General features: G+C 37.4%; 1 protein-coding gene across 1 annotated transcript; it reads left to right on the top strand.

The window, feature by feature from the left end:
- The first annotated feature begins 1588 nt into the window (after nucleotides 1-1588).
- On the top strand, nucleotides 1589-17555 carry nkx1.2lb (NK1 transcription factor related 2-like,b). The gene is made up of 3 exons (XM_062043685.1): nucleotides 1589-2153; nucleotides 4450-4669; nucleotides 16544-17555. Exons 1-3 carry the CDS (start codon nucleotides 1872-1874, stop codon nucleotides 17281-17283), a joined length of 1242 nt encoding a protein of 413 aa, XP_061899669.1. The 5' UTR covers nucleotides 1589-1871; the 3' UTR covers nucleotides 17284-17555.
- Nucleotides 17556-26206: the final 8651 nt, after the last annotated feature.

The raw sequence follows: 26206 nt of genomic DNA, 5'->3' as shown, positions 1-26206 counted from the left end.
GGTACTCCGGCTTCCTCCCACCTCCAAAAACATGCACCTGGGGATAGGTTGATTGGCAACACTAAAATTGGCCCTAGTGTGTGAATGTGAGTGTGAATGTTGTCTGTCTATCTGTGTTGGCCCTGTGATGAAGTGGCGACTTGTCCAAGGTGTACACCGCCTTCCGCCCGAATGCAGCTGAGATAGGCTCCAGCACCCCCCGCGTGACCCCAAAAGGGACAAGCGGTAGAAAATGGATGGATGGATGGATGGATGGATGGATGGATGGATGATTGATTGATATATTGTCACTTTTCTAGTACTTATATAATATATTGTCACATTTAGTTAACATAGCATCTATATATTGTCAGATTGCTAGTACTTTCACATTTCTAGTACTTGTATGTAATATACTGTCACATTTCTAGTAGTATGTCATTTTCCTGTCACATTTCTATTACTTATAATTAGAGATGTCCGATAATATCGGCCGATAAATGCTTTAAAATGTAATATCGGAAATTATCGGTATTGTTTTTTTTATTATCGGTATCGTTTTGGTTTTTTTGTTGGTTTTTTTTGTTTTTTTTCTCAAATCAACATACAAAACACAAGATACACTTACAATTAGTGCACCAACCCAAAAAAAACTCCCTCCCCCACTCATTCACACAAAAGGGTTGTTTCTTTCTGTTATTAATATTCTGGTTCCTACATTAAATATCAATATATATCAATACAGTCTGCAGGGATACAGTCCGTAAGCACACATGATTGTGCGTGCTGCTGGTCCACTAATAGTACTAACCTTTAACAGTTAATTTTACTCATTTTCATTAATTACTAGTTTCTATGTAACTGTTTTTATATTGTTTTACTTTCTTTTTTATTCAAGAAAATGTTTTTAATTTATTTATCTTATTATTTTTTTTTATTTTTTTTTTTAAAGGACCTTATCTTCACCATACCTGGTTGTCCAAATTAGGCATAATAATGTGTTAATTCCACGACTGTATATATCGGTATCGGTTGATATCGGTATTGGTAATTAAAGAGTTGGACAATATCGAAATATCGGATATCGGCAAAAAGCCATTATCGGACATCCCTACTTATAATATGTAATCTATTGTCACATTTCTAGTACTTTTTTATTGTCCCATCTCTAGCACTTACAGTATTGTGTGTAATATATTGTCATATTTCTTGTACAGTACTCCCAGTATAGTATGTAATACACTGTCCCATTTCTAGTACCCATGCAATATACTGTCACATTTACTTGAGTAACATATGATGTAATATTTGATCATATTTCTGCCGTTTTTACTGAAACAACGATTGTAATGACACAGACAATACATGTATGGAGAAATATGACTTCATGTTATTGTTTCGTGTTTGATAAAGGGCATCATGGTGAGTTCAAAGTATTTTGAGTTAATAGTGGAGAAAGGGAGAGTGTATCAAATGTGCTGACAGCAGCAACATGGTGGATGAAGATGAAGATGAAGATGATGCTGATGATGGTGGGTGGTGGCGGGAGTTTTTCCCGCCCCTTCTTCTTCTCCTTCTTCTCCTTCTTCTTCTTGCACTTCTTCTTCTTGTCGCCGTTGTAGTAAAGTGTTTTGGAGCCAAAGGCTGACAAAGTGATGGATGTGGACGTGCGGAAAATGAAGTGTGTTGTTTGACGGAGCCACGATGAAGAGGACGAGGACACACACGTCGGACAGAGGCGACAATTAAAGCCGCCATGTTGCTTGGAGTCTTTACGGAAGTCTTTTTCATCAGTGGAAGTATGAACATGGACAACATGGTGGAGGTTAGCGCTCACTGACTATTTCACGCGTGTGTGTACGAGAGAGTGTGTGAGAGTTGAAAGAGTTTTGATGTGGACGTTAAGTAGTCCACAGAGGAGTAGCGGCATGGGCAGTGACGTGGCGGCGGCACACGCCGGGGCACTGTCCTCCTCCCTGGACACGGAAGACATACACTCCTTCAAGCAGGACCCGCTGGTGCCGCTCATGGACACTTTGGAGCCTGCACGGACTAGAGAAGCTCCTTCTGGGGACAAACTCATCTTCTCCACGGCGGCTGGGATTAGAGACTCTCATGCGGAGAACCACCAGGAGCCTCCTCCCACGAACCCGGTACCGGTACCGCCGCTGCAGGTACGACCTCAGAGATCTTATCGTATTTTAGTTTGTCTTATCTCCTCTTATCTTATTAGCTGGATACTACACACCTGCATTCAATTAAATCAATAATCATAATAAAAATAACTGGAATAATATTCACGTTTGTATGAAACGGAGGAAAACACACACAATTAATAATAATAATTATAATAATAATAATAATAATAATGTGTGTGTTACCACAGCACGCAAGTGTTCAACGTGGAAGCCACGAAAAATAATAATAATTAAAAAAGAAAATATTTGAAAGGAGATATTTTTTTCTTATCAAGAAAATAAGTATATATAATAAACTCGCTGTAATATAAATACAATATAACAAGACATCCATAAACGTGGATGCATATGCAAAAGTGCAATATATTTATCTCTACAGTAATCTATTTATTTATATCTGCACCTTATTGCTCTTTTATACCTGCACTACAACGAGCTAACGCAATGCAATGTCGTTTCTTATCTGTACTGTAAAGTTCAAATTTGACTGACAATAAAGGGAAGTCTCTGTCTATAATAGTTATGTTAATTTACAGTCCAGCCTGTGTGTGACGCAATAATAAAAAAAAACGTATTCTATTAATTTTCCATGTCGTGAAGCTCATTCATTCTTTCAGATGTTGCCCCCTTGATTCTTATTCAGTATTCCTGAAAATACACCGACAATACATTATGTAAACATGACTAAAACATTCAAATGAGCAGGACGGGTGTTTTGTTTGTTAGAAACGAAAATACAAATAACGGGAATCATTGAGTAATATTTATAATTATAATTACTATTTAATTCATTCATTTATTTGTTAGGGTTGGTGCATATTAATGAACATCTGCAACGATACAGGTGTAAATATGCCAGTTTATAGCACAACTGCGGATTTACATATGCTGTCCTCATGCAGGTACATCAATTTAAAAAAACCTAATACAGAAATAAATACATATTACTATTAATATATAATAACTATAGAAAAACAAACAATTAAAGGGATGCGAGGCATTCTTACATTTAAGTCCTATTTTAGGAAAGAAATTTAGAGTAATGCAAAAAATAAACGTGTGTGTCTGTGTGTGCGTGTGTGTGTTATTCATCAATATCGTGCAATAAATGTGCAATTGTTCAAATGTATGCTAGTTATAATTATATATGCACACCAATTGTACTTACTAAGTACATATATGTATACATGACTCAAATGACACATCGTGAAATATGCTAATAATGAAAACGAATAAAAAACAGTGACAATATGCCTCCTAATTTATAAATTGTCCCTATAATGCAAATGAACATATTCGATCGTGAAAGTATGATGTGTTGATCATGCATTTGCTGCTACTTTGTGAGTAGTTTGTACATATAACGATGCATATATTATACAAACTTCTATTTTAATCATTTAATGATGCATTGATTTCATTATGTTTGTTATAATTATGGATTTGTCCATTAGAGATCGCTGTATAATGTACTGTATTTATAATACAATAGGAGATAAGGTAAGGGGTGTCCAATGTGTGGCTTGAGGGTCATTTGCGGTGCGCAGCCCATTTTATTATTATTAATATGAGTAAAAAAAAATTAAATAACACAACTGGGAAAAAGAGCAAAAAGGTGTCATGTGAGGAGAAAAAATAGACATGCTAATAATAATAATAGTAATAATAATAAGACACTTGACATACACTTTGACTTATTTAATTCAAATTTGCATTGAAATATATAAAATGTATTTCTTAGACTTAAAAACAACAACTAAATGACAAAAATGAAAATGATCCAACTCCCATATTATTGTTCACTAAGTTTAGACATACTGAGTCATAAATAATTAATGTTATATATAGATGTTATATATTATATCTATCTATCTAGAGAAATCGTTTAGTTGTAGCTTCCTTGCAAGTCATTAAACAAATGACACATACACCAATTATACATATGAAACCAAGTCCATACTAATAAAATTACAACTATTCATAATTATTACTGCTCATTTCCCACCATTTTAGCTGCTGTTGTTTTTTTGTTTTTGTTTTTTTTAGTTTTTCGTGTTAGGTTAGAATGTTAAAGTAAGCCGCGAGCCAATAAGAAACAGGCTGCGGGCCGCATTGAAACTTTTCATCTGAATTTTACGAATGATAATATATCTAGTGAATATGAACTTATTCATGTGTCATATCTAACCAGGCGACAGTTTTTGTTGTGGATATAAAAAGCTTCGTAAAAGTTTTGGGGGTTTTTTTAAATAAAAAAAAAAGTCTTTTTTAGGGTCCTGCCGGTCACCGGACTACCTCTTTCTCTGTTCTGGACATTCTGGACCCAAACAAGTTCACTAGTCGGCGACATGACAACCACCGCGGTGAGCAAGGCCAGGAAAACCGGAGAGGATCCAGTGGAGGATCCAGTGGAGGATCCACAGGAGGATCCAGTGGAGGATGCGAAGCGGGCCTGGAGCCCAACGGCGACGCATATTCGCAGGGTTATCACAGTAAGTCACATTGATTTAATCGTTTATGACATTAACGCAACATAATTCCATCATTCTTATATATTTTTTCGTTTAATGTAATAATGAAATATAAAAGTATTATTTAAAAAATTACACTTTTCCTGGCAGTGAAATATAATAACACTATTATATATGATATTATATGAGGCCTCCTCTAAATCATCTAATGACACCACACCAGCATGAGTTAATTGATAGTTTCGTTTTATTGCTACTCAGTAAAAATGATAACCGTTTTTTTCTCGTTCGGTCTTCAGACAATATTAAAAATAAAAAATAAAAAAAGAATAAACGCAGTCAATTTGCGTCGGCCTTTCCCAATTCCGCAATACTAAAAACGGTGGTATATGAATGCATGTATGAAAGTACACAATTTAATTCATTTATTTAATTATATATCCCAAATAGAATTTATTCGACTCGGAGTAATTGATTTCCTTCTATGATGCAGTTTATTGATAATAGCGCAGACAATTCAGTATTGTTAAGTAATTCATGTTTCATGTAATTTTGAAGAACATTATATTAATTTAACTGTAGGGCCTACAACACACATTTTTTTACTTTTAAGTACCAATGAATTTGTTAAATATTAATGAACAATTATTGTCCTGCCAATTTTGACAGGTTTCATTTTTAATCTTCCATCCATGTATTTCCGGACAAGCGGGATATATTTGAGGAAAATAAATACAATGAAAATACTTCAGAAAATTACCAAATACAAAACAATATAATTAGAAGAACACAATTGTGCAAATATTCAAACATAACTTAGTTGATATTTTCTTGTAAACACTTTTTTTTAAAAACCTCAATTAAAAGCAATAACGAAAGGCAAACGCGTCCAAAGTGCAATGTGGGGACCATTTGTGGACTGCAGCTGTTTTATTTTTGTGCACGTTGTAATGCATATTCTAAAAATACAATAAACAGGAATATTAACACAAAAATACAGCAAAAGTGTGAAAAAAAGCAAAAACATAATATAGGGAGAACTGTTGAAATGTTACTAATAATACAATTGTTACGTATACTTGCAGGCTGGTTTTTTTATATATATATATTAGTCATTAGCACAACTTTAAAACAAATATTAGAATGGTTTACACATCTTTTTGATTTGTCAGTATGGAAATCATTTGCGCAAACAAGTCTTTATTTTGTCTTTAACAAAAAATACAACAATTGCTGTAATAAACTCAACTCAAATGAATGATTCATCTTTTTTAACTAACATATATTCACCTCTCTACTACTTACAGTATGCAAAATACTGTCACATATAATATTTTAAGTACAGTTGTTAAATAACAGTAATATACTGTCACATTGTAATATTTGAATAACATATACGTATGCAATACACTGTCTGCAGTACTTATAGTATTTGATATACTATTACTTTTGCAGTACTTCCCCATCCATCCATCCATTTCCTATCGCTTATTCCCTTCGGGGTCGCGGGGGGTGCTGGAGCCTATCTCAGCTACAATCGGGCGGAAGGCGGGGTACACCCTGGACAAGTCGCCACCTCATCGCAGGGCCATTTGCAGTACTTGAATAACATAATAACATATGTGATATCTGGTCATATTTCAACTAGGCCTACACTACTTTAATAACGGCAATGTACTCTCACATTTTCTGTACTTGAATATCATACTGTATATTGTCACAATTGTTGTACTTGAATAACATATAATGTAAAGGATATAAAGTTATACATAATTTATATGGTCATATTTTAAGTACAACACTTGAATAGCATTAATTACATAATGTCACATTTTTAGCACTTGAATAACTAATATACTGTTATATGTCCAGTACTTGAACAACTTAGTAGACGGTCCTATTTTAATAGTCGTGATGGCACCGCTGCATTTTCAATTGCAATTAAAAGATGGTTGTCCTCATGAGTAGCGTTAAAGTGAATCTACCATTATGTGTTAGAAAATATTAAAGGTTCAGAAATTTGTGTTGAACATGTCATGTGACCCGTTAGAATCCACATTCATTTAAAGTAAAATAATGATGATAACGATTTCATAAAATATTACTAATTGATGTGAAATATGTTACATATAGTATGCAACATTGTTCATGATAAATGTATAATTTGACATGTTTTAATGCAGTGCAAATGTATTTTGAATTGAAAAAGAACATATATTGATGTCAAATCACTGAAACATTGACATTTATTGGTGTATTATTTGCATTTTTGTTATTGTGATGAAGTTGTCACATCAGACTTTCAATAATTTAATCGTTAAACATAGTGATATTTTTGTAACTTGTTTTCTATAAATGTGTAGATTAAAAAGTTTATATAATAGTAATTTTAAATATAGTACACATGCACACACAGAAATCTTTTAACCAAGCTTTATTTTGTTTTCTAATAAATTAAAAGACACAAAGACTTTCCTCAGCAGAATAAACATAAAATATTGTTCTTAAAATACATATTGTTGTAGTGTTTAAATATAATTATCTTCTTCCATTTTATTTTTTGTAAAGTTTTTAGAGTGTGGTTTATTTTAATGCTCAAGGAATCCTGTTCATATTTATTGCTCTGTGCTAAGTGGGTTCAATCTGCACAAAATATTTGTCATTCAAATGTTAAGTGCAATACAAATAAAATCTATTATTATTATTGTTATTGAATAGTTTAGTTGCTCAGACAGCAATGTGTTTTTACTAGTTTAGATTGGGGTATAAAGTTTGTAATGGGGAAAGTCATTAATGTCTTTTGTACTGTCAGCCCTTTGAGACACTTGTGATTCAGGGCTATATAAATAAACATTGATTGATTGATTGATTGATTGATTGATACTGTTAGCTTTTAACATAGCTAGCGATTAGCACGGTAGTTGCCAGGTAGCAATTAGGGCGCTAACTACTAGCTACCAATCAGTGGGCTAGCTGGTAGCTACTGAACAGCGTGCTAGCTGCTAGCTATTAATCAGTGCGTCAGCTGCTAGCTACAGTACTGATCAGCATGTTGGCTGTTAGCTTGCTGGCTGCTTCTGGAAATGAGCTGTTTCACCGTGTTGTGAGTTTATCGAACTGCGGAAATCGATCACAAAATTATTGTAATTAACATATGAAACGTTAATATTAATCACTGGAAGTTTTACCACAGTTTATCATTAACACCGGTAATTGTTATATCCCTCCTTATATAACTGTAACATGACGAGCACTCCTAAATGTTTCTTCACTAAGGAACTTGATGCTCAAAGTTGTAGAACACTTTTTATTACAATGTTTTTGTTGGGTAAATACAAATAATATTTTGTATACCTTATCTATAAAACGTACTATACAGTATTCAGTACCTTCAGCCTAAATAAACAAATAAGTTGAGAAGAAAATGTCCCTCATGTACAATGAAGACACTTTGAGGGTACTACAATATTCAGTACAATCTTGGTGCAACATATAATGTATACAGTCAATGATGCAACAGTACTTTAAGTAAGGAGGCAGGCAACTAAAATAAATAAGGTGTACTGTAAAGGTATTTGATTGGTGTACACATGTACCAATCATACGTATGCAACAATTCTTACATCAAACAAAAAACAACAACTTCTTAAAGCCTGAACCATTTTTTTTTTTTAAATATCAAATGAATAGTCTTTTAGTAAACAATATGTAAATGATGATGTTGGTATGAAAGTAAATAATTTGATGGTTCAGTGTAGATATGAAAAAGTACATATATTGACTAATGAATAAGAATAAAAGTGAGTTTTTGTGGTAAAGGAATGATACTTGTATCAGTGTTAGCTTTCAAACACTACTAACTTTGTTGCATTATTGTTTTATTTATGTAATTATACAAGACATATGCTGCTCTCTGACATCTTACTGCTTTTACATATTACAATGTTTGTACTTTAAATTGTCTTCTGATTTCATCAAATTATTTTGATTGGGTTTTGAAATAACTTTCTTAGATATGTGTTTATTTGTATTTATCAATTACCTTTGTAACACAGGCATGCCCCATACGGCACTTTTATACATAAACAAAACTATTTGTATACTGGAGATATATTTGTTAAGTGTTTGATAAATACTGAGTCAAAAGACAATTTATCAAAGAAAAGAGAATTTATTATTACATATATCCTTAAACCAAATATGTCATGAAAGTACTTTTGTATTGTGTTTCCCATACATTCCTTTATTTAGTAGTGGCAGTCAAAAGACAAATGGACAATATAGTCACAAATAGTCATATTTTACGCTTTTCAATTATCCTCTTTATGACAAGAGTACTGTGCTGTTTTTATTTTTAAGTACCTACTTTAAAAACACATGAGTCAAAGATTATCCATATGACAGGAGCACTCTGCTGTTTTTAGGAATCTGTTTAAAGTATTTAAACTACTTACCGTTGAACAGGTGTCTTCATTTAGAAATGATATGAAAGCATGTGTTTATCACAAAGATGATTATTTATTGAACACCAAAATAAATAGTGATCAAATATACTGTAAACAAAGGGACTCTTACAAAATTGATGAAAACACATTTACATAAATTATTAATTATAATTTTTTGTAAGTGAAACTGCACTTCTTTTGAAATTTTGCATATAGTTCACAATCCTTATAAGGGACCAGAAGACAAAAGTTTTTAGTTTTTTTTCGCTTTCTAACATATAGAAATCGGCTCGTTCTTGGTGGCTAGCAATTCAGCTAATTGGGCTAATGGGAGCAATCACTTCTACCACTAAATCACTTTAAAAATGCTTTCAAAAACCGTCAACAATATTTCATTTACGTTCTGGAACCTGTGTAATAACCAAACTGTAGCGACATTGTTATTTTAAGAGCGAACACTGAGGAACTCTCTTTCCAGCGTAGTAATACATCGGCGTGTTTCGCTATTAGCCGTAGAAGCCAACTACGGTAAGAGATAAGCTAGCTACTGCGTCAGCACAAAACACATTTGAGTTTGTAATGCACAACACAATTTGAAATAACACCAATCTGTACTGACTGAAAAACATGAACAATCATATTACAGTAACTGTAAAGTATTAGCCAACATTTAATGTTTTGTTTGTATATAGCTAGCCAGACAGTGTATGCTGTCTGTCATGATACATCCATGACCTGCTGCGTGTATTATGATTAATATAAAGTGTGACTCACTCGATGGACAGTTGTCTTTTTGGTCCAGCTAGCCAGGGACGTTTTTTCCAGTTAATTATGGGCAATCACTCCATTTATGTCGAAATAGCTTGGCTTCAAGTTCCACATTTTGCAGCTTTGATTCACTTTCACCTCATTCTCTCGGCTTCCGTCTGATCCAACGTCTCACTCTCCCTTCGCACTGGTTTCCAGAAGCAGTAGTTCATCCTCCATAAAGATTCAAAAAGATAAGGTTGTGAATCTTCATTTGTCCAACAGTAGTTGTCTTTGTTGTTTGTCACTAAGTCTGCCATGGTTAGAACACACTTGCGTGTTTTTATCCGGCAGGGGTTATTGCCAGATGTCAGAAATGCGCTGCTATGGAAATGGAAATAATTGCGCCGCAGAACTAGTTACGGCAATGATTAAAATGACCAAATTACGGTAAATATTGTACATATTACATATTGTTATGAACGCGTCTGTTACTACACTTTATATATATATACATATATATATATATATATATGTATATATATATATATATATATATATATATATATATATATATATATATATATATATATATATATATATATATATATATATATATATACAGTATATATATATATATATATATATATATACATATATATATATATATGTATATATATATATATATATACATATATATATATATATACATATATATATGTATATATATATATACATATATATATATATACATATATATATATATATATATATATATATATATATATATATATATATATATATATATATATATATATATATATATACATATGTATATATATATATATATATATATATATATATATATACATATGTATATATATACCGTAATTTCCGGACTATAAGCCGCTACTTTTTCCCCTTGTTCTGGTCCCTGCGGCTTATACAAGGGTGCGGCTTATTTACTGCCTGTTCTTCTCCGACACCGACGGAGAGGATTTCGGTGGTTTTAGTACGCAGGAGGAAGACGTTCTTCTCCGACACCGACGGAGAGGATTTCGGTGGTTTTAGTACGCAGGAGGAAGACGATGACACAATGATTAAAGACTGACTTTTCATATACCGGTAGGCTGGTTATTTTGATAACGTACAGGCGAGCACTTTGTATTACTTTGCACCGTTGTATTATTTGTACTCTGCACGAATGCTGTTCGCCATGTCAAAGATGTGAAAGTTTGATTGAATGATTGAAAGATTTATTGTTAATAAATGGGACACTTTGCGTTCCCAAACAGTCATCTCTGTCCCGACAATCCCCTCCGAGGTAGCAGGAACCCCTATATACTACGCTAATTACACATCAAAACCCTGCGGCTTATAGTCGGGTGCAGCTTATATATGGAGCAATCTGTATTTTCCCCTAAATTTAGCTGGTGCGGCTTATAGTCAGGTGCGGCTTATAGTCCGGAAATTACGGTATATATATATATACAATATATATATATATATATATATACAATATATATATATATATATATATATATATATATATATATATATATACAATATATATATATATATATATATATATATATATATACTTGCAGTGTGTATATAAAACGTTGATGGAGGGTTTTGAAGTTGTTTTAGAGGGCTTTGAAAGCTACAACAGTGACTCCCATTAGCCGCATCTTCCAAGCGTCTTTTATCATCTTTAAAATCCCCTCCACTCCAAAAAAAGACGTGTGTTCTTGTCTCTTATAATGATTGTGAACGATAGGCAACATTTAAAAAAAAGTGATGTTCCCCTTTAATGAACGTATCAATGACTTTTGCTCCAGACTTCTTCTTATTGTTTGAGCTTGTCATGCGTCACTCAGTCAACCGACTGACACATTACTGCCACAAATAGTGGGAAAGAGAGTCAGAATCAGAATCATATTTATTGGACAAGTATGTTTAACCTATAAGGAATTTAATTTTGTAGACTACAACTGAGCACAGATGCGGCCCATACGGACCAGATGTTTTAACAGATCACGGCCCGACAATAATCCATTGGACAAATTGAGTCAAAAACAATGTGAACAATCCAACGCTTACTGTTTTTGTAAACCCCAAATTTTCTGAGATTCTATCAAAAGAAGGTTGGAAATATCTTTAGGATAACTGAAATAAACAAACCATTGCATGATATTAAACATTTTTTAGTTTCACCTGTGTGTCCTGTGTGTGTGTGTGTTTATACATGTATAAATATACACTTATACACATATATAAATACATATATATATATATACTCATATATTTATATATATATATATGTACAATCAATATATGTGTACAATTAATATATATATACAAATATATATATATATATATATATATATATATATATATATATATATATATATATATATATATATATATATATATATATATATATATATATACATACACACACACACATATATATGTATGTATGTACAGCCTTGCCCCCGGCCAAATTAATTTAGCCCAATGTCGTCCACCGAGTCTAACAGTTTTTTGAGACAGTAATATGACTCAAGTAAAAGTAAAATGCATTGTAGTCATGCAAATAATTACTTGAATAGAGTGAATATTCAGTGAAAAACGGCTTAAGTACTGATTACTGGTGAGTAAGTTCTGATTTATTTAGTAGCTATTTCTAATGGTACTTGCACTACAATTGTAGTTGGTGTGTGTGTGTGAGTGTGTGAGTGTGTTTGTGTGCGTGTGTGTGTGTGTGTGTGTGTGTGTGTGTGTGTGTGTGTGTGTGTGTGTGTGTGTGTGTGTGTGTGTGTGTGTGTGTGTGTGTGTGCATGTGTGTGTGTGTGTGTGTGTGTGTGCATGTGTTTGTGTACAATTTGTGAGGGAGACAGAAATCCTACTACAGCATGTTCTGTACAACAAAAGATGCTCATTTTACAGTCACTTATGACGCTACAACAGGGCTAAAACATGAAAAAAAGTAAACGTCACTAGTGCTTATGTTTGATTGGTGAAATAGAGTCATGTGACCGTGTTTGCACAAAGAAATCTCTCTAACAAGCTAAATGAATGGGTCTTTCCAAGGAGTATTAAATAGGTTATACATTAATAATTTGATATAAAAGAAAGTCAATGTAACGGAGTAAAAGTAATGTTTCTTTTTCACAAAAATATTAATGTAAAAATTAAAAGTTTGTTGCATTAAAACTACTCTGACTAGTCAAATTTATCCAAACGAAGACTTAAGCAAATGTAGTAACGGAGGGGATGTTGCTCCGATGCCCCACCTCTGGGCATCTGACCCAACACTACTATTCATCCAATAGCCACCTGTGGTGTCTAGCTACCATGTTATAATAATAATAATAATAATAATAATAACTATTATTATTATGATAACTTTTGAAAGACGTTTGAATTTGTGATGTCATGAATCAATTTAAGTGGACCCCGACTTAAACAAGTTGAAAAACGTATTCGGGTGTTACCATTTAGTGGTCAATTGTACGGAATATGTACTTCACTGTGCAACCTACTAATAAAAGTCTCAATCAATCAATCAATCAATCAATGTTCTCAGTGTTTAGCTCGAGGAAGAGCCTGTCGTCATTAATGTACATTACTTACTTTAACCTTACTTTACAAGAACTGAACGTCCACATGTTAATATTGTCACTTACTTTTTAAGCCTTTACTTTCAGACTGGTTTCCTCTGTAAATCATTTCTCTTTCTTAAGAGACTAAATGCTCAATTTATTATCTTCATAGTCTTGTTCAGTGTGTTTTTGACTAGAAAACATACATATTTTCCCAACAATAACACTCTTTCAATTGTTATTCTAAACAAGCAGGTTGGGTTAAAGTATGGACTGTGTCCATGCAAAGCAATTAATTTCTTTACTGAATACTTAAAGGGGAACTGCACTTTTTGGGGGGGAATTTTGCCAATCGTTCACAATCATTATGAAGGACATGTATTTATTTTTAATGTGTTCTAAATAGGGGTTAACACGGTGGAACAGGGGTTAGTGCATGTGCCTCACAATACGAAGGTCCTGAGTAGTCCTGAGTTCAATCCCAGGCTCGGGATCTTTCTGTGTGGAGTTTGCATGTTCTCCCCGTGACTGCGTGGGTTCCCTCCGGGTACTCCGGCTTCCTCTCACCTCCAAAGACATGCACCTGGGGATAGGTTGATTGGCATCACTAAATTGGCCCTAGTGTGTGAATGTGAGTGTGAAGGTTGTCTGTCTATCTGTGTTGGCCCTGTGATGAGGTGGCGACTTGTCCAGGGTGTACCCAGCCTTCGGCCTGAATGCACCTGAGATAGGCTCCAGCACCCCCCGCTACCCCAAAAGGGACAAGCGGTAGAAAATGGATGAATGGATAGTGTTCTAAATATTAAACAAATGCGATCAAAAGTCTGCTTCCAATGGGAGCCGCCCTATTCTGCCTATAAAGCCCTTAGAAACATACAAACACTTCCATTAAGATTTTATATACATGATGTAAGTATATATGTAATGTAGTAACAGGCTCATGCACAACATTTAATATTTACATATTTTTATAATTTTAGGCATACAGTACGCAGCGCATTCATTTTAAAAACGCATTACAACCTTCGCTTTTTTTAACAACATCACTGATTATTACTCACTGCAGACTTTATGAGAGCCAACAAACATAATAAATCATCACTTACTGTACAATGTCATCTGTCATTAGGATGCCGCCTGACAGGATGTTCATATATTCCCGTTTAGATGAAGAATGACTCATAATCCTCGCGAAGAAACAAGCATATTTTTGTGTCGTTCTCGCCATTTCCGGGTCTAAATTGGCTGTCAAAGTGTACCGACTTGTCAGATTACATCCTCGTCCTTCTCCAATCCAGGTGAGAGGCATGATTTAAGATCTACAATAAAGTTTGACGAGCAAGGAAACGAGGAAGCAGCAGACCACTCGATGATGTAAACATAGGCACACAAGCTTGTGATCACCGCGCTGCTATACATAGTTTGTCTGCGTTAGCGCTTCTAATAACATTACCACTAATACTTGGTTAATATTCAAATCAGGAAATGTAAATGGAGTATTGTTGGCGCTTTTTGGATGTTTTTCAATTGGGTTTTAGGGGCCATATAGAGCCGACTTTTATTTATGTTTATTTACAAGTTAGAATGCATTATTAAAACAATCCATCCGTCGTCATGTCCTTCATAATGATTGTGAACGATAGGCAAAATTCCCAAAAAAGTGCAGTTCCACCTTTAAGTGTTTTCAATGCCAGTCAGTCAGTGTGACAAAGACATAACATCTCTGTTGAACATTTGGAGAGATGCAAAACGTGCACGCCTGATGCATTGGTATGTTTGTTTTTGACCAAGCTTGCTGTTTTGCACACAGCAGCTCTAGAAAACGATGCCCTCCGCTTAAGAGCGCATAATGCTTGTCTCCCCTCCAAAAGGTGGAGACATCCAATAAGAAAGAAAAGTGTCACTCAGCCGACCTGCACACAGCATAGTCAGAGCTCTGCTCACAGAAGGAAGTGTTTGGACTGAGGTCAGAACTCGGAGCTTTGCCACGGTCACTCAGTCAGTGTGATTCTGATTTACATTTGTCTGTAATTATTGAAGGGTTAAATGAACCTCCTGCAAGTTCCGATTTCTTGGACCAAGACTTGGATGAAGTCTGCAATATTATATTGAATATTATAGTCTACATTTTGTCCCTATTATGAGTTTAGACACTCTTGGCTTATTACGCCAAATTTGGTGGTTCGCTTCTTCACCATCACACTAACTTTCTTACTTCCGATTGTTAGTGGTCAGGATGTCGATCTCCCAGCGGCGTTTAAACATGCATGTCAACCGTCTAATCAAAACATATGTTTGCTTCTTGCGCAAACAAAGCAGGAGCAACAACGTGTAACAATATATTAACTCCTTATTGCCCAAACGTCACAACCCTGTTACAAATATTACTTCAAGTAGTGGTGAAAACGCTCGCAACTTAAAGCATGACAAGAAGTCGAGAGAGCGCTCTTATCTCAAAGTAATTGTATATGAAACTCTGTCTTTCAACCTTTTGAAGTAGAGGTATTGTTTTTTGCTTTTTGAAATTAAAACAAGCGGATTTTTTTCATCAGAAAGTGTGTAAGTGACGCTGACACGAATAATATCAGAAAAAAGAAGAATTTCTTCAGGTAGGCCAATATTTGTTTAGAAATGAATTTCCAGGTCCTTCACATGCACCAAATTCCTGTCACCTTTCCCTTCTTCTTCACTTCACCTTCTACAGTATTTATATTTATTGATATATACACTAATTGGTTTTTTTTTAGGTTAAATTACGAGGAATAATTAAAACAATGATTGCAAATTCATGAAATCACAAATTGATACAATGTTAAATAGCGTCAAAACATTGCAACTTTTAACACAACTTTGTAAAAAAGCTGCTGCAAATTCAAGCTTTTTAGGCCACAACAATCACAAAAATCCCCGGAGGGACTGATAAATGTCCACTAATGTTTTGGAGGCAATCAACTTTCGACCAACAAGTACATTTTGTAAAAACATGCAAAACAATCTGAATAAATTGTTCCAGTTGATGAGTGTTACAGATTAAATGTGTTCTTTACTACTGGTGTAGATATGGAATGTCTCATCTTCATTGTCTTACGTTGCAGAAAACTTTGGCTACAGAAGTCCAGATGAGGACGTCTACAACGAAGCTGGTACTCCAGACTCCGACGCACCAGATGGGCTTTACAGCAGCGAGGAAAGCAGTTCGGCTCTGCATTTCAGCGGGGACAGAGATGTTGGCCAGCAGAGCCCTCAGGACTCCAGCAAAGACTCAAAAAGCCCCAGAAGAGGCTCTGCGGGTCAGCTCATCAGCGTGCAGCCTAACGGGGGCCACGGTGGGCAAGGAAAACCTAAACGGAAACGCTCAGGCACGGACTCCAAGTCGGGCAAACCCCGCCGAGCACGCACTGCCTTCACCTACGAGCAGCTGGTGGCGCTGGAGAACAAGTTCAAGTCCACTCGCTACTTGTCTGTTTGCGAGCGGCTCAACCTGGCGCTGTCGCTGTCCCTCACCGAGACCCAGGTCAAGATCTGGTTCCAGAACCGCCGGACCAAGTGGAAGAAACAGAACCCCGGCGCAGACACTTCGGCTCCTACCAGTGCAGGAGGCGGAGCAGGCGGGGGAGGAATGGGTGGCGCTCTGGGCGGCCTCAGCCCGCTAAGTCCGTCTCCCCCAATCAGCGGGCACCTGGCCTTACATACCGGCTACGCAACTGGACACCATCACCCTCCTGCGGGCAGCCTGGTCCAACTTCCTTTCCTCACCACCAGCCATGTTCTGTCTCCTTTCATGCTGGGGACGCAGAGCTACGCTGCACCTGCCTTCTACAGCTCACACCTGTAGGTAGACGCACATGCACGAGGACTCTCTGAGCCGAGGGACTGACGTGTTTCAGCCAACCAACAAATGCTGATTCAGCTCCTTTTTAAGACAAAGCTTTAATTTTGATTGTTTGGACTGAATGTGAATATTGTACATATTGGATTGCCATAGTGAGAAAATATAAAATGTTAGATACGGAATGATCTATTATTAAAAATACCGTGTTGCTTCAGCAGTGTTTTCCTTTCACCTTTCTGTTTTTCAAGTTGTTGACATGAAGTTAGGATCGACTGATCTTTGATAATAAACAAAGATAACGACAAAAGATGCATGTGTGTTTTTCATCAACCTTCTAAAAGTACACCGAATGCCAAGGATGTTCAAAAGCAGTATTGTCCAAAGCGTGGCCTGCAGCTCGATTTTAGTTGGTCCGCAACACATTCTAAAGATGAAGTAAACACGTCCAGGAGTAGAACATAACAAAAACAAATATGGAAAAAATAATCTGGTCCAATCTCCCTGAAAAATGAGACTCCATAACCAAAATGGCCTACAACCTCTCTTTTCTTTTTTTTTAATGATTGTCACACACACACTAGGTGTGGTGAAATCAACTTCTGCATTTGACCCATCCCCTTGTTCACCCCCTGGGAGGTGAGGGGAGTAGTGAGCAGCAGCGGTGGCCGCGCCCGGGAATCCGTTTGGTGATTTAACCCCCAATTCCAACCCTTGATGCTGAGTGCCAAGTAGGGAGGTAATGGATCCCATTTGTATAGTCTTTGGCGTTTGAACTCACGACCTACCGATCTCAGGGCGGACACTCTAACTCCATTCTTCCATCCATTTTCAAGCAGTTGTCTCTCTCCAGGTGGCTGGAACCTATCCCAGCTACATTCGGGCGAAGAAGGCGGGGTACACCCTGGACAAGTCGCCACCTCATCGCAGGGCCAACACAGTGATCTCTAAAGATTTCCATGATGAATATGAGTAAACATTTTATCCCAGATTTTCTATTGTGTTAAAAAACTAAAAAATTTGTTAGTTGGTGGTATAATAATAATATAAGCAAAGAGTAATAAGAATAAGAGCTTTAATATTTTAAGGGGGTTGTATTAGGCAAGGCATTTTTATTTAATAGCATTAATATGCTCAACAATCCAAAGTGCTTTACAGATGCATCACAATTAAATATTTTAATTGAGATTAATTGCATTTTGTTCATAGTTAACTCAAACTTAAAGGCCTACTGAAATGATTTTTTTTAATTTAAACGGGGATAGCAGATCCATTCTATGTGTCATACTTGATCATTTTGCGATATTGCCATATTTTTGCTGAAAGGATTTAGTATAGAACAACGTCGATAAAGTTCGCAACTTTTGGTCTCTGATTAAAAAAAAGCCTTGCCCTTACCGGAAGTAGCGTGACGTTGTCAGTTGTTCACTTCCTCATATTTTCCTATTGTTTTCAACGCAGCTAGAGCTATTCGGACTGAGAAAGCGACGATTACCCCATTAATTTGAGCGAGGATGAATTGATTGATTGATTGAGACTTTTATTAGTAGGTTGCACAGTGAAGTACATATTCCGTACAATTGACCACTAAATGGTAACACCCGAATAAGTTTTTCAACTTGTTTAAGTCGGGGTCCACATTCGTGGATGAGGAACGTTAGAGTGACAAACTACAATGCAGTGAAATGCATATCTTTTTTCGCTCTGACCGTAACTTAGGTACAAGCTGGCTCATTGGATTCCACACTCTCTCCTTTTTCTATTGTGGATCACAGATTTGTATTTTAAACCACCTCGGATACTATATCCTCTTGAAAATGAGAGTCAAGAACGCGAAATGGACATTCATAGTGACTTTTATCTCCACGACAATACGTCGGCGAAGCTCTTTAGCATGAGCTAACGTGATAGCATCTGTCTCAAATGCAGATAGAAACAAAATAAATAAATCCCTGACTGGAAGGATAGACAGAAGATCAACAATACTATTAAACCATGGACTTGTAACTACACGGTTAATAATTCTCAGCCTGGCAAAGCTTAACAATGCTGTTGCTAACGACGCTAAGGCTAACTTAGCAACTTAGCAACCGGACCTCACAGAGCTATGATAAAAACATTAGCGCTCCACCTACGCCAGCCAGCCCTCATCTGCTCATCAACACCCGTGCTCACCTGCGTTCCAGCGATCAACGGCGCGACGAAGGACTTCACCCCAACACAGATGTGGTTGGCGGCTAGCATCGGCTGGTGCGTCTGCTATCCAAGTAAGTCCTTCTTGTTGTGTTGCTACAGCCAGCCGCTAATAGACCGATCCCACCTACAACTTTCTTCTTTGCAATCTCCATTGTTCATTAAACAAATTGCAAAAGATTCACCAACACAGATGTCCAGAATACTGTGGAATTATGAAATAAAAACAGAGCGTTTTTGTATTGTATTCAATGGGGAAGCCATACCTCTGTTCCCCTGGCTACGTCACGCGCATACGCCATCCTCCAAAGGCTTTTTCAACCGGAAGTTTAGCGGGAAATTTAAAATGTCACTTTATAAGTTAACCCGGCCGTATTGGCATGTGTTGCAATGTTAAGATTTCATCATTGATATAAAAACTATCAGACTGCGTGGTCGGTAGTAGTGGGTTTCAGTAGGCCTTTAATGGTGACCAATCGCACATAATGTAACATTTCATCATTAAGAAGTGTACCCTAGACAGATCATTTTCAAGTTTTTAACACAAATTAGTTTGCTTTGATGAAATGTTTTTTTTTAACATTATGCTTTTTTTATACAGTTAAAAACAAAAAGGACATACAGACGCTTTTAATGACAATTTAAAAAAATACCTGCAGTGTGTTGGTGTCCTGCAAGATTTTGTATTTTGTAATGGCGACCTTTTTCATTTTGTTAGTGTAAGTTAGGCATAGCTGACATATTCCTTATTTTCTGTATTTTCCTGTCCAGTGCTCTTACTTTTGTTCACTTTCTGTCTGGTTTCACTACTCTGGCCGAGGCGCTGTTTCCCTCACTTGTCCCTGATTGGCAACCTGAGCACACCTGTTTGTGGCTGCCAATCAGGCTCCTTTATAAGACAGCCTGCCCAGCACTCAGGGCTGGAAGATTGCCTCGGTTATGGCCAATGTCACATGTGTTGCTCAACTCCCTGGTGTTAAGCAATAAAATACTTGTCTTACCTGCACATTGCCCTCCTGTCTCTGCATCTTGGGGTCACAACTATTGCAGCAATGCGTGAGCGCGACACATAGCGCTATTATTGTGAAGAGGTGTCTTGACGTGTTTTGACGACGTGACAAGAATAAAGAATACGAATTAGTGACGTGCGATACCACTGATGTTTTTTTCCGAACATGATACTGAGTAAAATTCAGGCTGGTATTGCAAAGCGTTCCGATATCGATACTTTGTGCAAATATGACTTACCATGAATTTAGAGCTGATTTTTTTCATAATGTACCTATTTCTTTGTGCATTTCTGCTCACTATTTTCCCACTTGAGTCTCAACAGTAACTAAACACAGATACTAAGGGTGTGCCTCGCTACCTTAAAGGTGCCATATGTAATAATTTCATGTCAAGTCATCATTTAATGGCCCTGATATGTCAAAAGGCATGAATAAATCATGTTCTTTTCGAATACCTCTATAACTAATAATGGTAGTTCAGCCAGGTTATGCTCATTTCAAAATTAGATTTACAGCCCCGAAATTTTGTTATTGTTTTCATTTCAATGCCCCGTCCTCTACCGTTTGACCAATTAGAAAGTCTGTGAGTGTGTCACATCCAGGTTGCCAGCTACGCACCGCCCTCTTCGTCTAGCTACTGCCACTGGTAAAGTTACTAAACATGTCAGACCTTAATAAATCTAAAAGGTGTTGTTACGATTCTCAACTTATTCATGACAAAGCCAGGAACTAAAGGAGGATTTGTATCGGGGATGCCTTTGAAAGATGGAGATGATTGAAGACGGGGAATATTTTTTTCATGTGATGCCAAACTTGCTAATTTCCTCCTTGATAGGTAAGTCAGGCATTTACATTTTCTTATTACTTGTAATAAATGGAAATGGACATTTCGTATGTAAACTATATTGTCCAATATAGTCTAACAAAACTAGTATGTTCGTGCAACGAATGCTTAGGAGCGAAGCACCATCACACTAGTGTAATGCTTACTTAGCATGCTAGCCCGGTCAATGACACATCGACATATACTGTAGGGTAACAGCGGAAATATATGCCTGTTAGCCTGTATGTCGATGTGTCATCCAATTGACAGGGCAAAATATATTTTCGACAAACAAAACCTATGTGGATATTGGTAATGTTCGTGCCTATTTACGTCTCAATATGCTGAGGAAATGCGTTCCAACATTGGCACGGCTAATTGCGGTTTCTGGCACTGCATGTGCATCAGGCACATATGGAGTGGTATTTGCTTGGCACAATATAATGCTTTACATGTAATGGATTTTTACTTTTGACATGGTAAATAGGCTATATGATTTATACGTAACGTGGTTTTTGCGTGACGTGGGTTGGCTCATAGAATTGCACTCTGCACTGAAAGATGGTGATGTGCGTACATGGAAGAGAATGCCGTGCAACATGGAGGTATGCTGAACAAAATGTGGCGGTAATTTTACTGTTGGCCTTGGCTTGCCATCAAAGTAGGCCTATGCAATATATAATATGTTATATATTATTATATATAATTATTCTGATGGTGATCCATGCGGTCAAACTAGACATTTTAGCAGGGTAATGCCAACAGTCTGTCCCGACTCCCGACGAAAATATTGCTGCGTAACTTTACAAATACATTTGGCTCATCGACATCAGTAAAATGTGGCATAATTACTTAGTAAACCATCTTACAAGAAGCATAAACAAGAGAAACCTACATGGTAGTTGTTTCTTGGAGTAGGATTCGGATTTGGCTGCGTATCTGGCAACCTCAGTCATGGAGAGTGGGAGCGGACTACAGCATTTTGACCGTAATTGCAGTACCATTTCTGGCCACATTACTACATGTGGTACCTTTTTAAATGGCGATCCGATATGCATCTCGATACATGGGTTACGATGCAATTGACTAACAATACTTTTTAAAACATTACGATTCGATGTAAAAGGGAGCTTTGCAAGAGGAAAGAAAAATGGATCATGTCTGAACAATGTCATGTGTTTATTTTTCAAATGGACAAAACAGACAGTCCCTGTATTAATTATGAGCAAAGAGAAGTATCTAAGTAGTAGCTTGGTTGGTAGAGCGCCCGTGCCAGCAACTTGAGGGTTCCTGGTTCCTAGTTCCTAGTCGCTCAAGGACGTTGTGTCCTTGAGCAAAGCACTATACCATTGCTCCTGATGGGTCCTAGTTAGGGTCTTGCATGGCAGCTTTCCACCATCAGTGCGTGAATGTGTGTGTGAATGGGTGAATGTGGAATTTACCAATTGTATCAACTTCACGACATTGCAATTCATAAACTTGACGAAAAAAACTATGTAAACAAAACACTTTTGGAAAGCTAGCAGGTATTTAATGTTGTTTGCTCGGGTAGCAACAATTAAATAGAGAGAAAAGCAAGCTGTGCATCAAGTAGAGGTGGTATAACACCACAGTATACAAATGTAAGATACAATTATGCGCCACCAAGTAAACTAAACGGCAGATTTATTGTGGAAACTCAAATACTTTTCATAGTGTCATTCTGGTGGTTACTGTGCAGCTATGTCTTTATCTTTAGCACAATGAACAGTGTAGCGAATGCTGTTAATACTTTGCAGAGTTGGGGAGGGGAGTCTTTTAAATCAGTTTCCTTAACTTGCCAGTTGGTAGCTCTGCTAGCATTAGCATACTTAGCTCCCTCATGGCCGATTTTTAGTGTCTTCATGCCGTCACCACAAGTGGGTGCTAAGATTAGTCGTGCAGCAGCAACGTTGCTGCTTTCAAAACATTACAAATCGCCATAATATTATCCAACCGACCAATATTTTATACAAAATCTACACTTTAGATTTTATATTCGGGGGTGTGTTGTCTGTAAACTCTTTCGGTGATGTCTGCCATGTTGGTCTGCTGTCAGTCGCAAACGAGAACATTACTACGTCATCACAGAAGTCTGGCAAGATTAGAGAGGCCATATTTTTTTAGCAGAGCTGCAATCAACCCGATTAATGAATTTCCAACTGGATATTGACCGATCCATAGGCTACAAGATTTAGATCAATCGAGAGGCTCGCCATACAATTTATTCATATCTCTAAAGTTAAAATAGTTTTTTGATTTGTACAGATTAATCCCCTCAACAGATACATTATCCTACGCTACGAAATAGACTGAGGATCAAGCAGGACACGCTTATGGAACTCCTAGTTAACGTGTTACCATAGCGTTAACTTGGACAGCCCTAGCATTCATTTAATTTGCCCGAGTGCAGCTGGGATAGGCTGCCGCGATCCGAGAGGGACAAGCGATAGACAATGGATGGATGGATGCGTTGTTACCTTTAACACAAACTGTACATTGATTTTTATGTACAAAATATGTCAAATAGGTCCCCGCAACCTTACATTTTTCTGTACGCAGGCATTGCTGGAAAAAGTTTGGACACCCCTGTTCTAAAGTTAAGTCCTGTTTATGTTTATTTCGAACATGGAAACAAGATTATGCAATATTTGGAGCACTCATTTACAGTGGAATACATCAAGGCAGTGACTAACGGGTGTGGAGATAGTCCATGTTTCAGTTGTTTCTTCTTAACTTTGCACTCGAAAAGACTCTCAAAAAAGCGACCGCATGTCTGCTGCAGACGACTTCAGGATCCAACCAAAAGAATCAGTCACTCTTGAATGCAAGATAAACCAATTCTTCAACTGCCTCACCCTACTCGCAGTGGATGAACTCAGACAGTGATTGAATCGTTGAAGCTAAGGAGCGAAACGTATTTCAACAAAACATTGATGCTGATAAAGATGTCAAATCCAGAATAGGAAACACAAGAACATCATTCAACATACTAAACAAAATCTGGAGAGCAAAAAACATTTCTCTCAAAACCCAACTGAAAATCTTTAACTCAAATGTTAAATCCATCCTGCTCCTGGATCAGAAACATGGAAAACCACCAATAGCATACTCACTAAACTACAGACATTCACAAACCGTTGCCTACGTCAGGTCCTAGGAGTCTACTGGCCAGACACCATCACCAATGCCAACCTGTGGGAACTCGACAAACAAGAACCAGTGGAACTGCAAATCAGGAGAAGGAAGTGGAGCTGGATAGGCCACACACTCAGAAAACCCAATAAATCAATCACCAAACAGGCACTTATATGGAACCCACAGGGAAAAAGAAACCGAGGGAGACCAAGAACAACCTGGAGAAGAAGCACGGAACAGGAGATGAGGGCTGAGGGGCTGTCATGGCAACAACTCGCCCGAAGGGCACAAGACCGGAATGGATGGAAGGCTTTCGTCGACGGCCTATGTTCCTCAGGGAATACTACGGCCTAAGTAAGTAAGTAATGCAAAACAATACAACATTGTCTAAGAAGCACAAGTGGGAGTTTGTAATGTGCTTTGGATACAGTAGTCGCCAGCGGTGTTCAACAGGTTTGGTGCGGCGACACAATTCTGTGGGACTCCAGAAGTGCTAACAAAAACTTCCTCTGCTTTTAATATGCAGGTGAAGTCTGCATGAAGATCATAGAGGATATTAATACAGTTGTAGGGGATTTCCATGTCTTGTAGGAGTTGCCATCAATCATCAATGTGCTGCCGTAGCCGAGAGACCTTGCACAACCCTCCGCCAGCAGTTGGCGTCACCCATGGCAGAGCCCAGCTCTGAAACAAGGATCCCAGTGTCCCGTGCGATTACTTCGGGGTAGGTGAGGCGACCCCTGGTAGATTGTTTCCAAAGGAGGAGCTGTGATATCAGCTCCGTCTTGGCACGGAAGCAGTCACCAGCAAACTGTGCGCAACGTTGGCTCAGACGGGTGCTTGCTCGAAGTAGGTTGCCGTATATTTGGTCCAAGGTGGGATGGGACTGCCACGACAAGCCTTGAACTCTTCGAAGCAGGTTGGTATAGCAACCGTCAAGCCACTTGTGACGGCGCGCATTGAGGGTCCAGGTCTCGGAGCCGTATATGAGGATGAGTTCGATGGTAGACTTGAAGAGGTCTAGCTTAAGTGAATTGGGCAGGTTGGAGTGCCATATGCTGTCCATTTTATTACATGCTTTCCAGGCTTGGGCTTTCCTGGTACGGAAGTCATTACCGGAATCCATGGTCCAGGAACCGAGGTACTTAAAATCGTCAACTTGATTAAGTGGGGCTCCAGATTTGGAGAACAGTTATACAGCAGTTTCGGTTTAGACAAATTCTGTCTTCAAGGAGTTGCAGTGGAGACTAACGCAGTTAGCGGCATCCTCTACAGCCTGGAGAAGGGTCTCTGCATCTGCCGACGAATTGGATGGTATTGCAATGTCATCGGCAATATCTAAATCTGTGATGTATTTCGCCGGGTGTCTGCGGCTAGTTCCGGGCTTAAGTAGCAGCCCCATGTTGTTGTTAGCATCAAGAGAGACGCGGAGGACGTAATCGAGGACGATGATAAAAAGAAAAGGGGCTAAAGTGTCTCCCTGTAAAACGCCAGCGCTGATTTCAAACGACCCAGTTTCTCCGTCAGGGGTGATAACTCCTGTACTGGTATTGGTGTAAAGAGCCTTAACGGTCAGAACAATCTTATCTGGAATACCATAGCGGGGTAAAATGATAAACATGGTCTCTCTGTTGACAGAATCGAAGGCTTTCTTGAAGTCAACTAACAGTAATGGAAGATCTTTCTTTTTTTGTTCCTCATTTCCTCCACTATCCTCCTCACAATGTAATGTTGTGATTATTAGGAA

The sequence above is a fragment of the Entelurus aequoreus genome, linkage group LG04, assembly GCF_033978785.1.
Source record: "Entelurus aequoreus isolate RoL-2023_Sb linkage group LG04, RoL_Eaeq_v1.1, whole genome shotgun sequence".
NCBI classification, from domain to species: Eukaryota; Metazoa; Chordata; class Actinopteri; order Syngnathiformes; family Syngnathidae; genus Entelurus; species Entelurus aequoreus.
The sequence above is the reverse complement of the archived record's forward strand: the minus strand, read 5'-3'. Positions and strand labels throughout refer to the sequence as shown.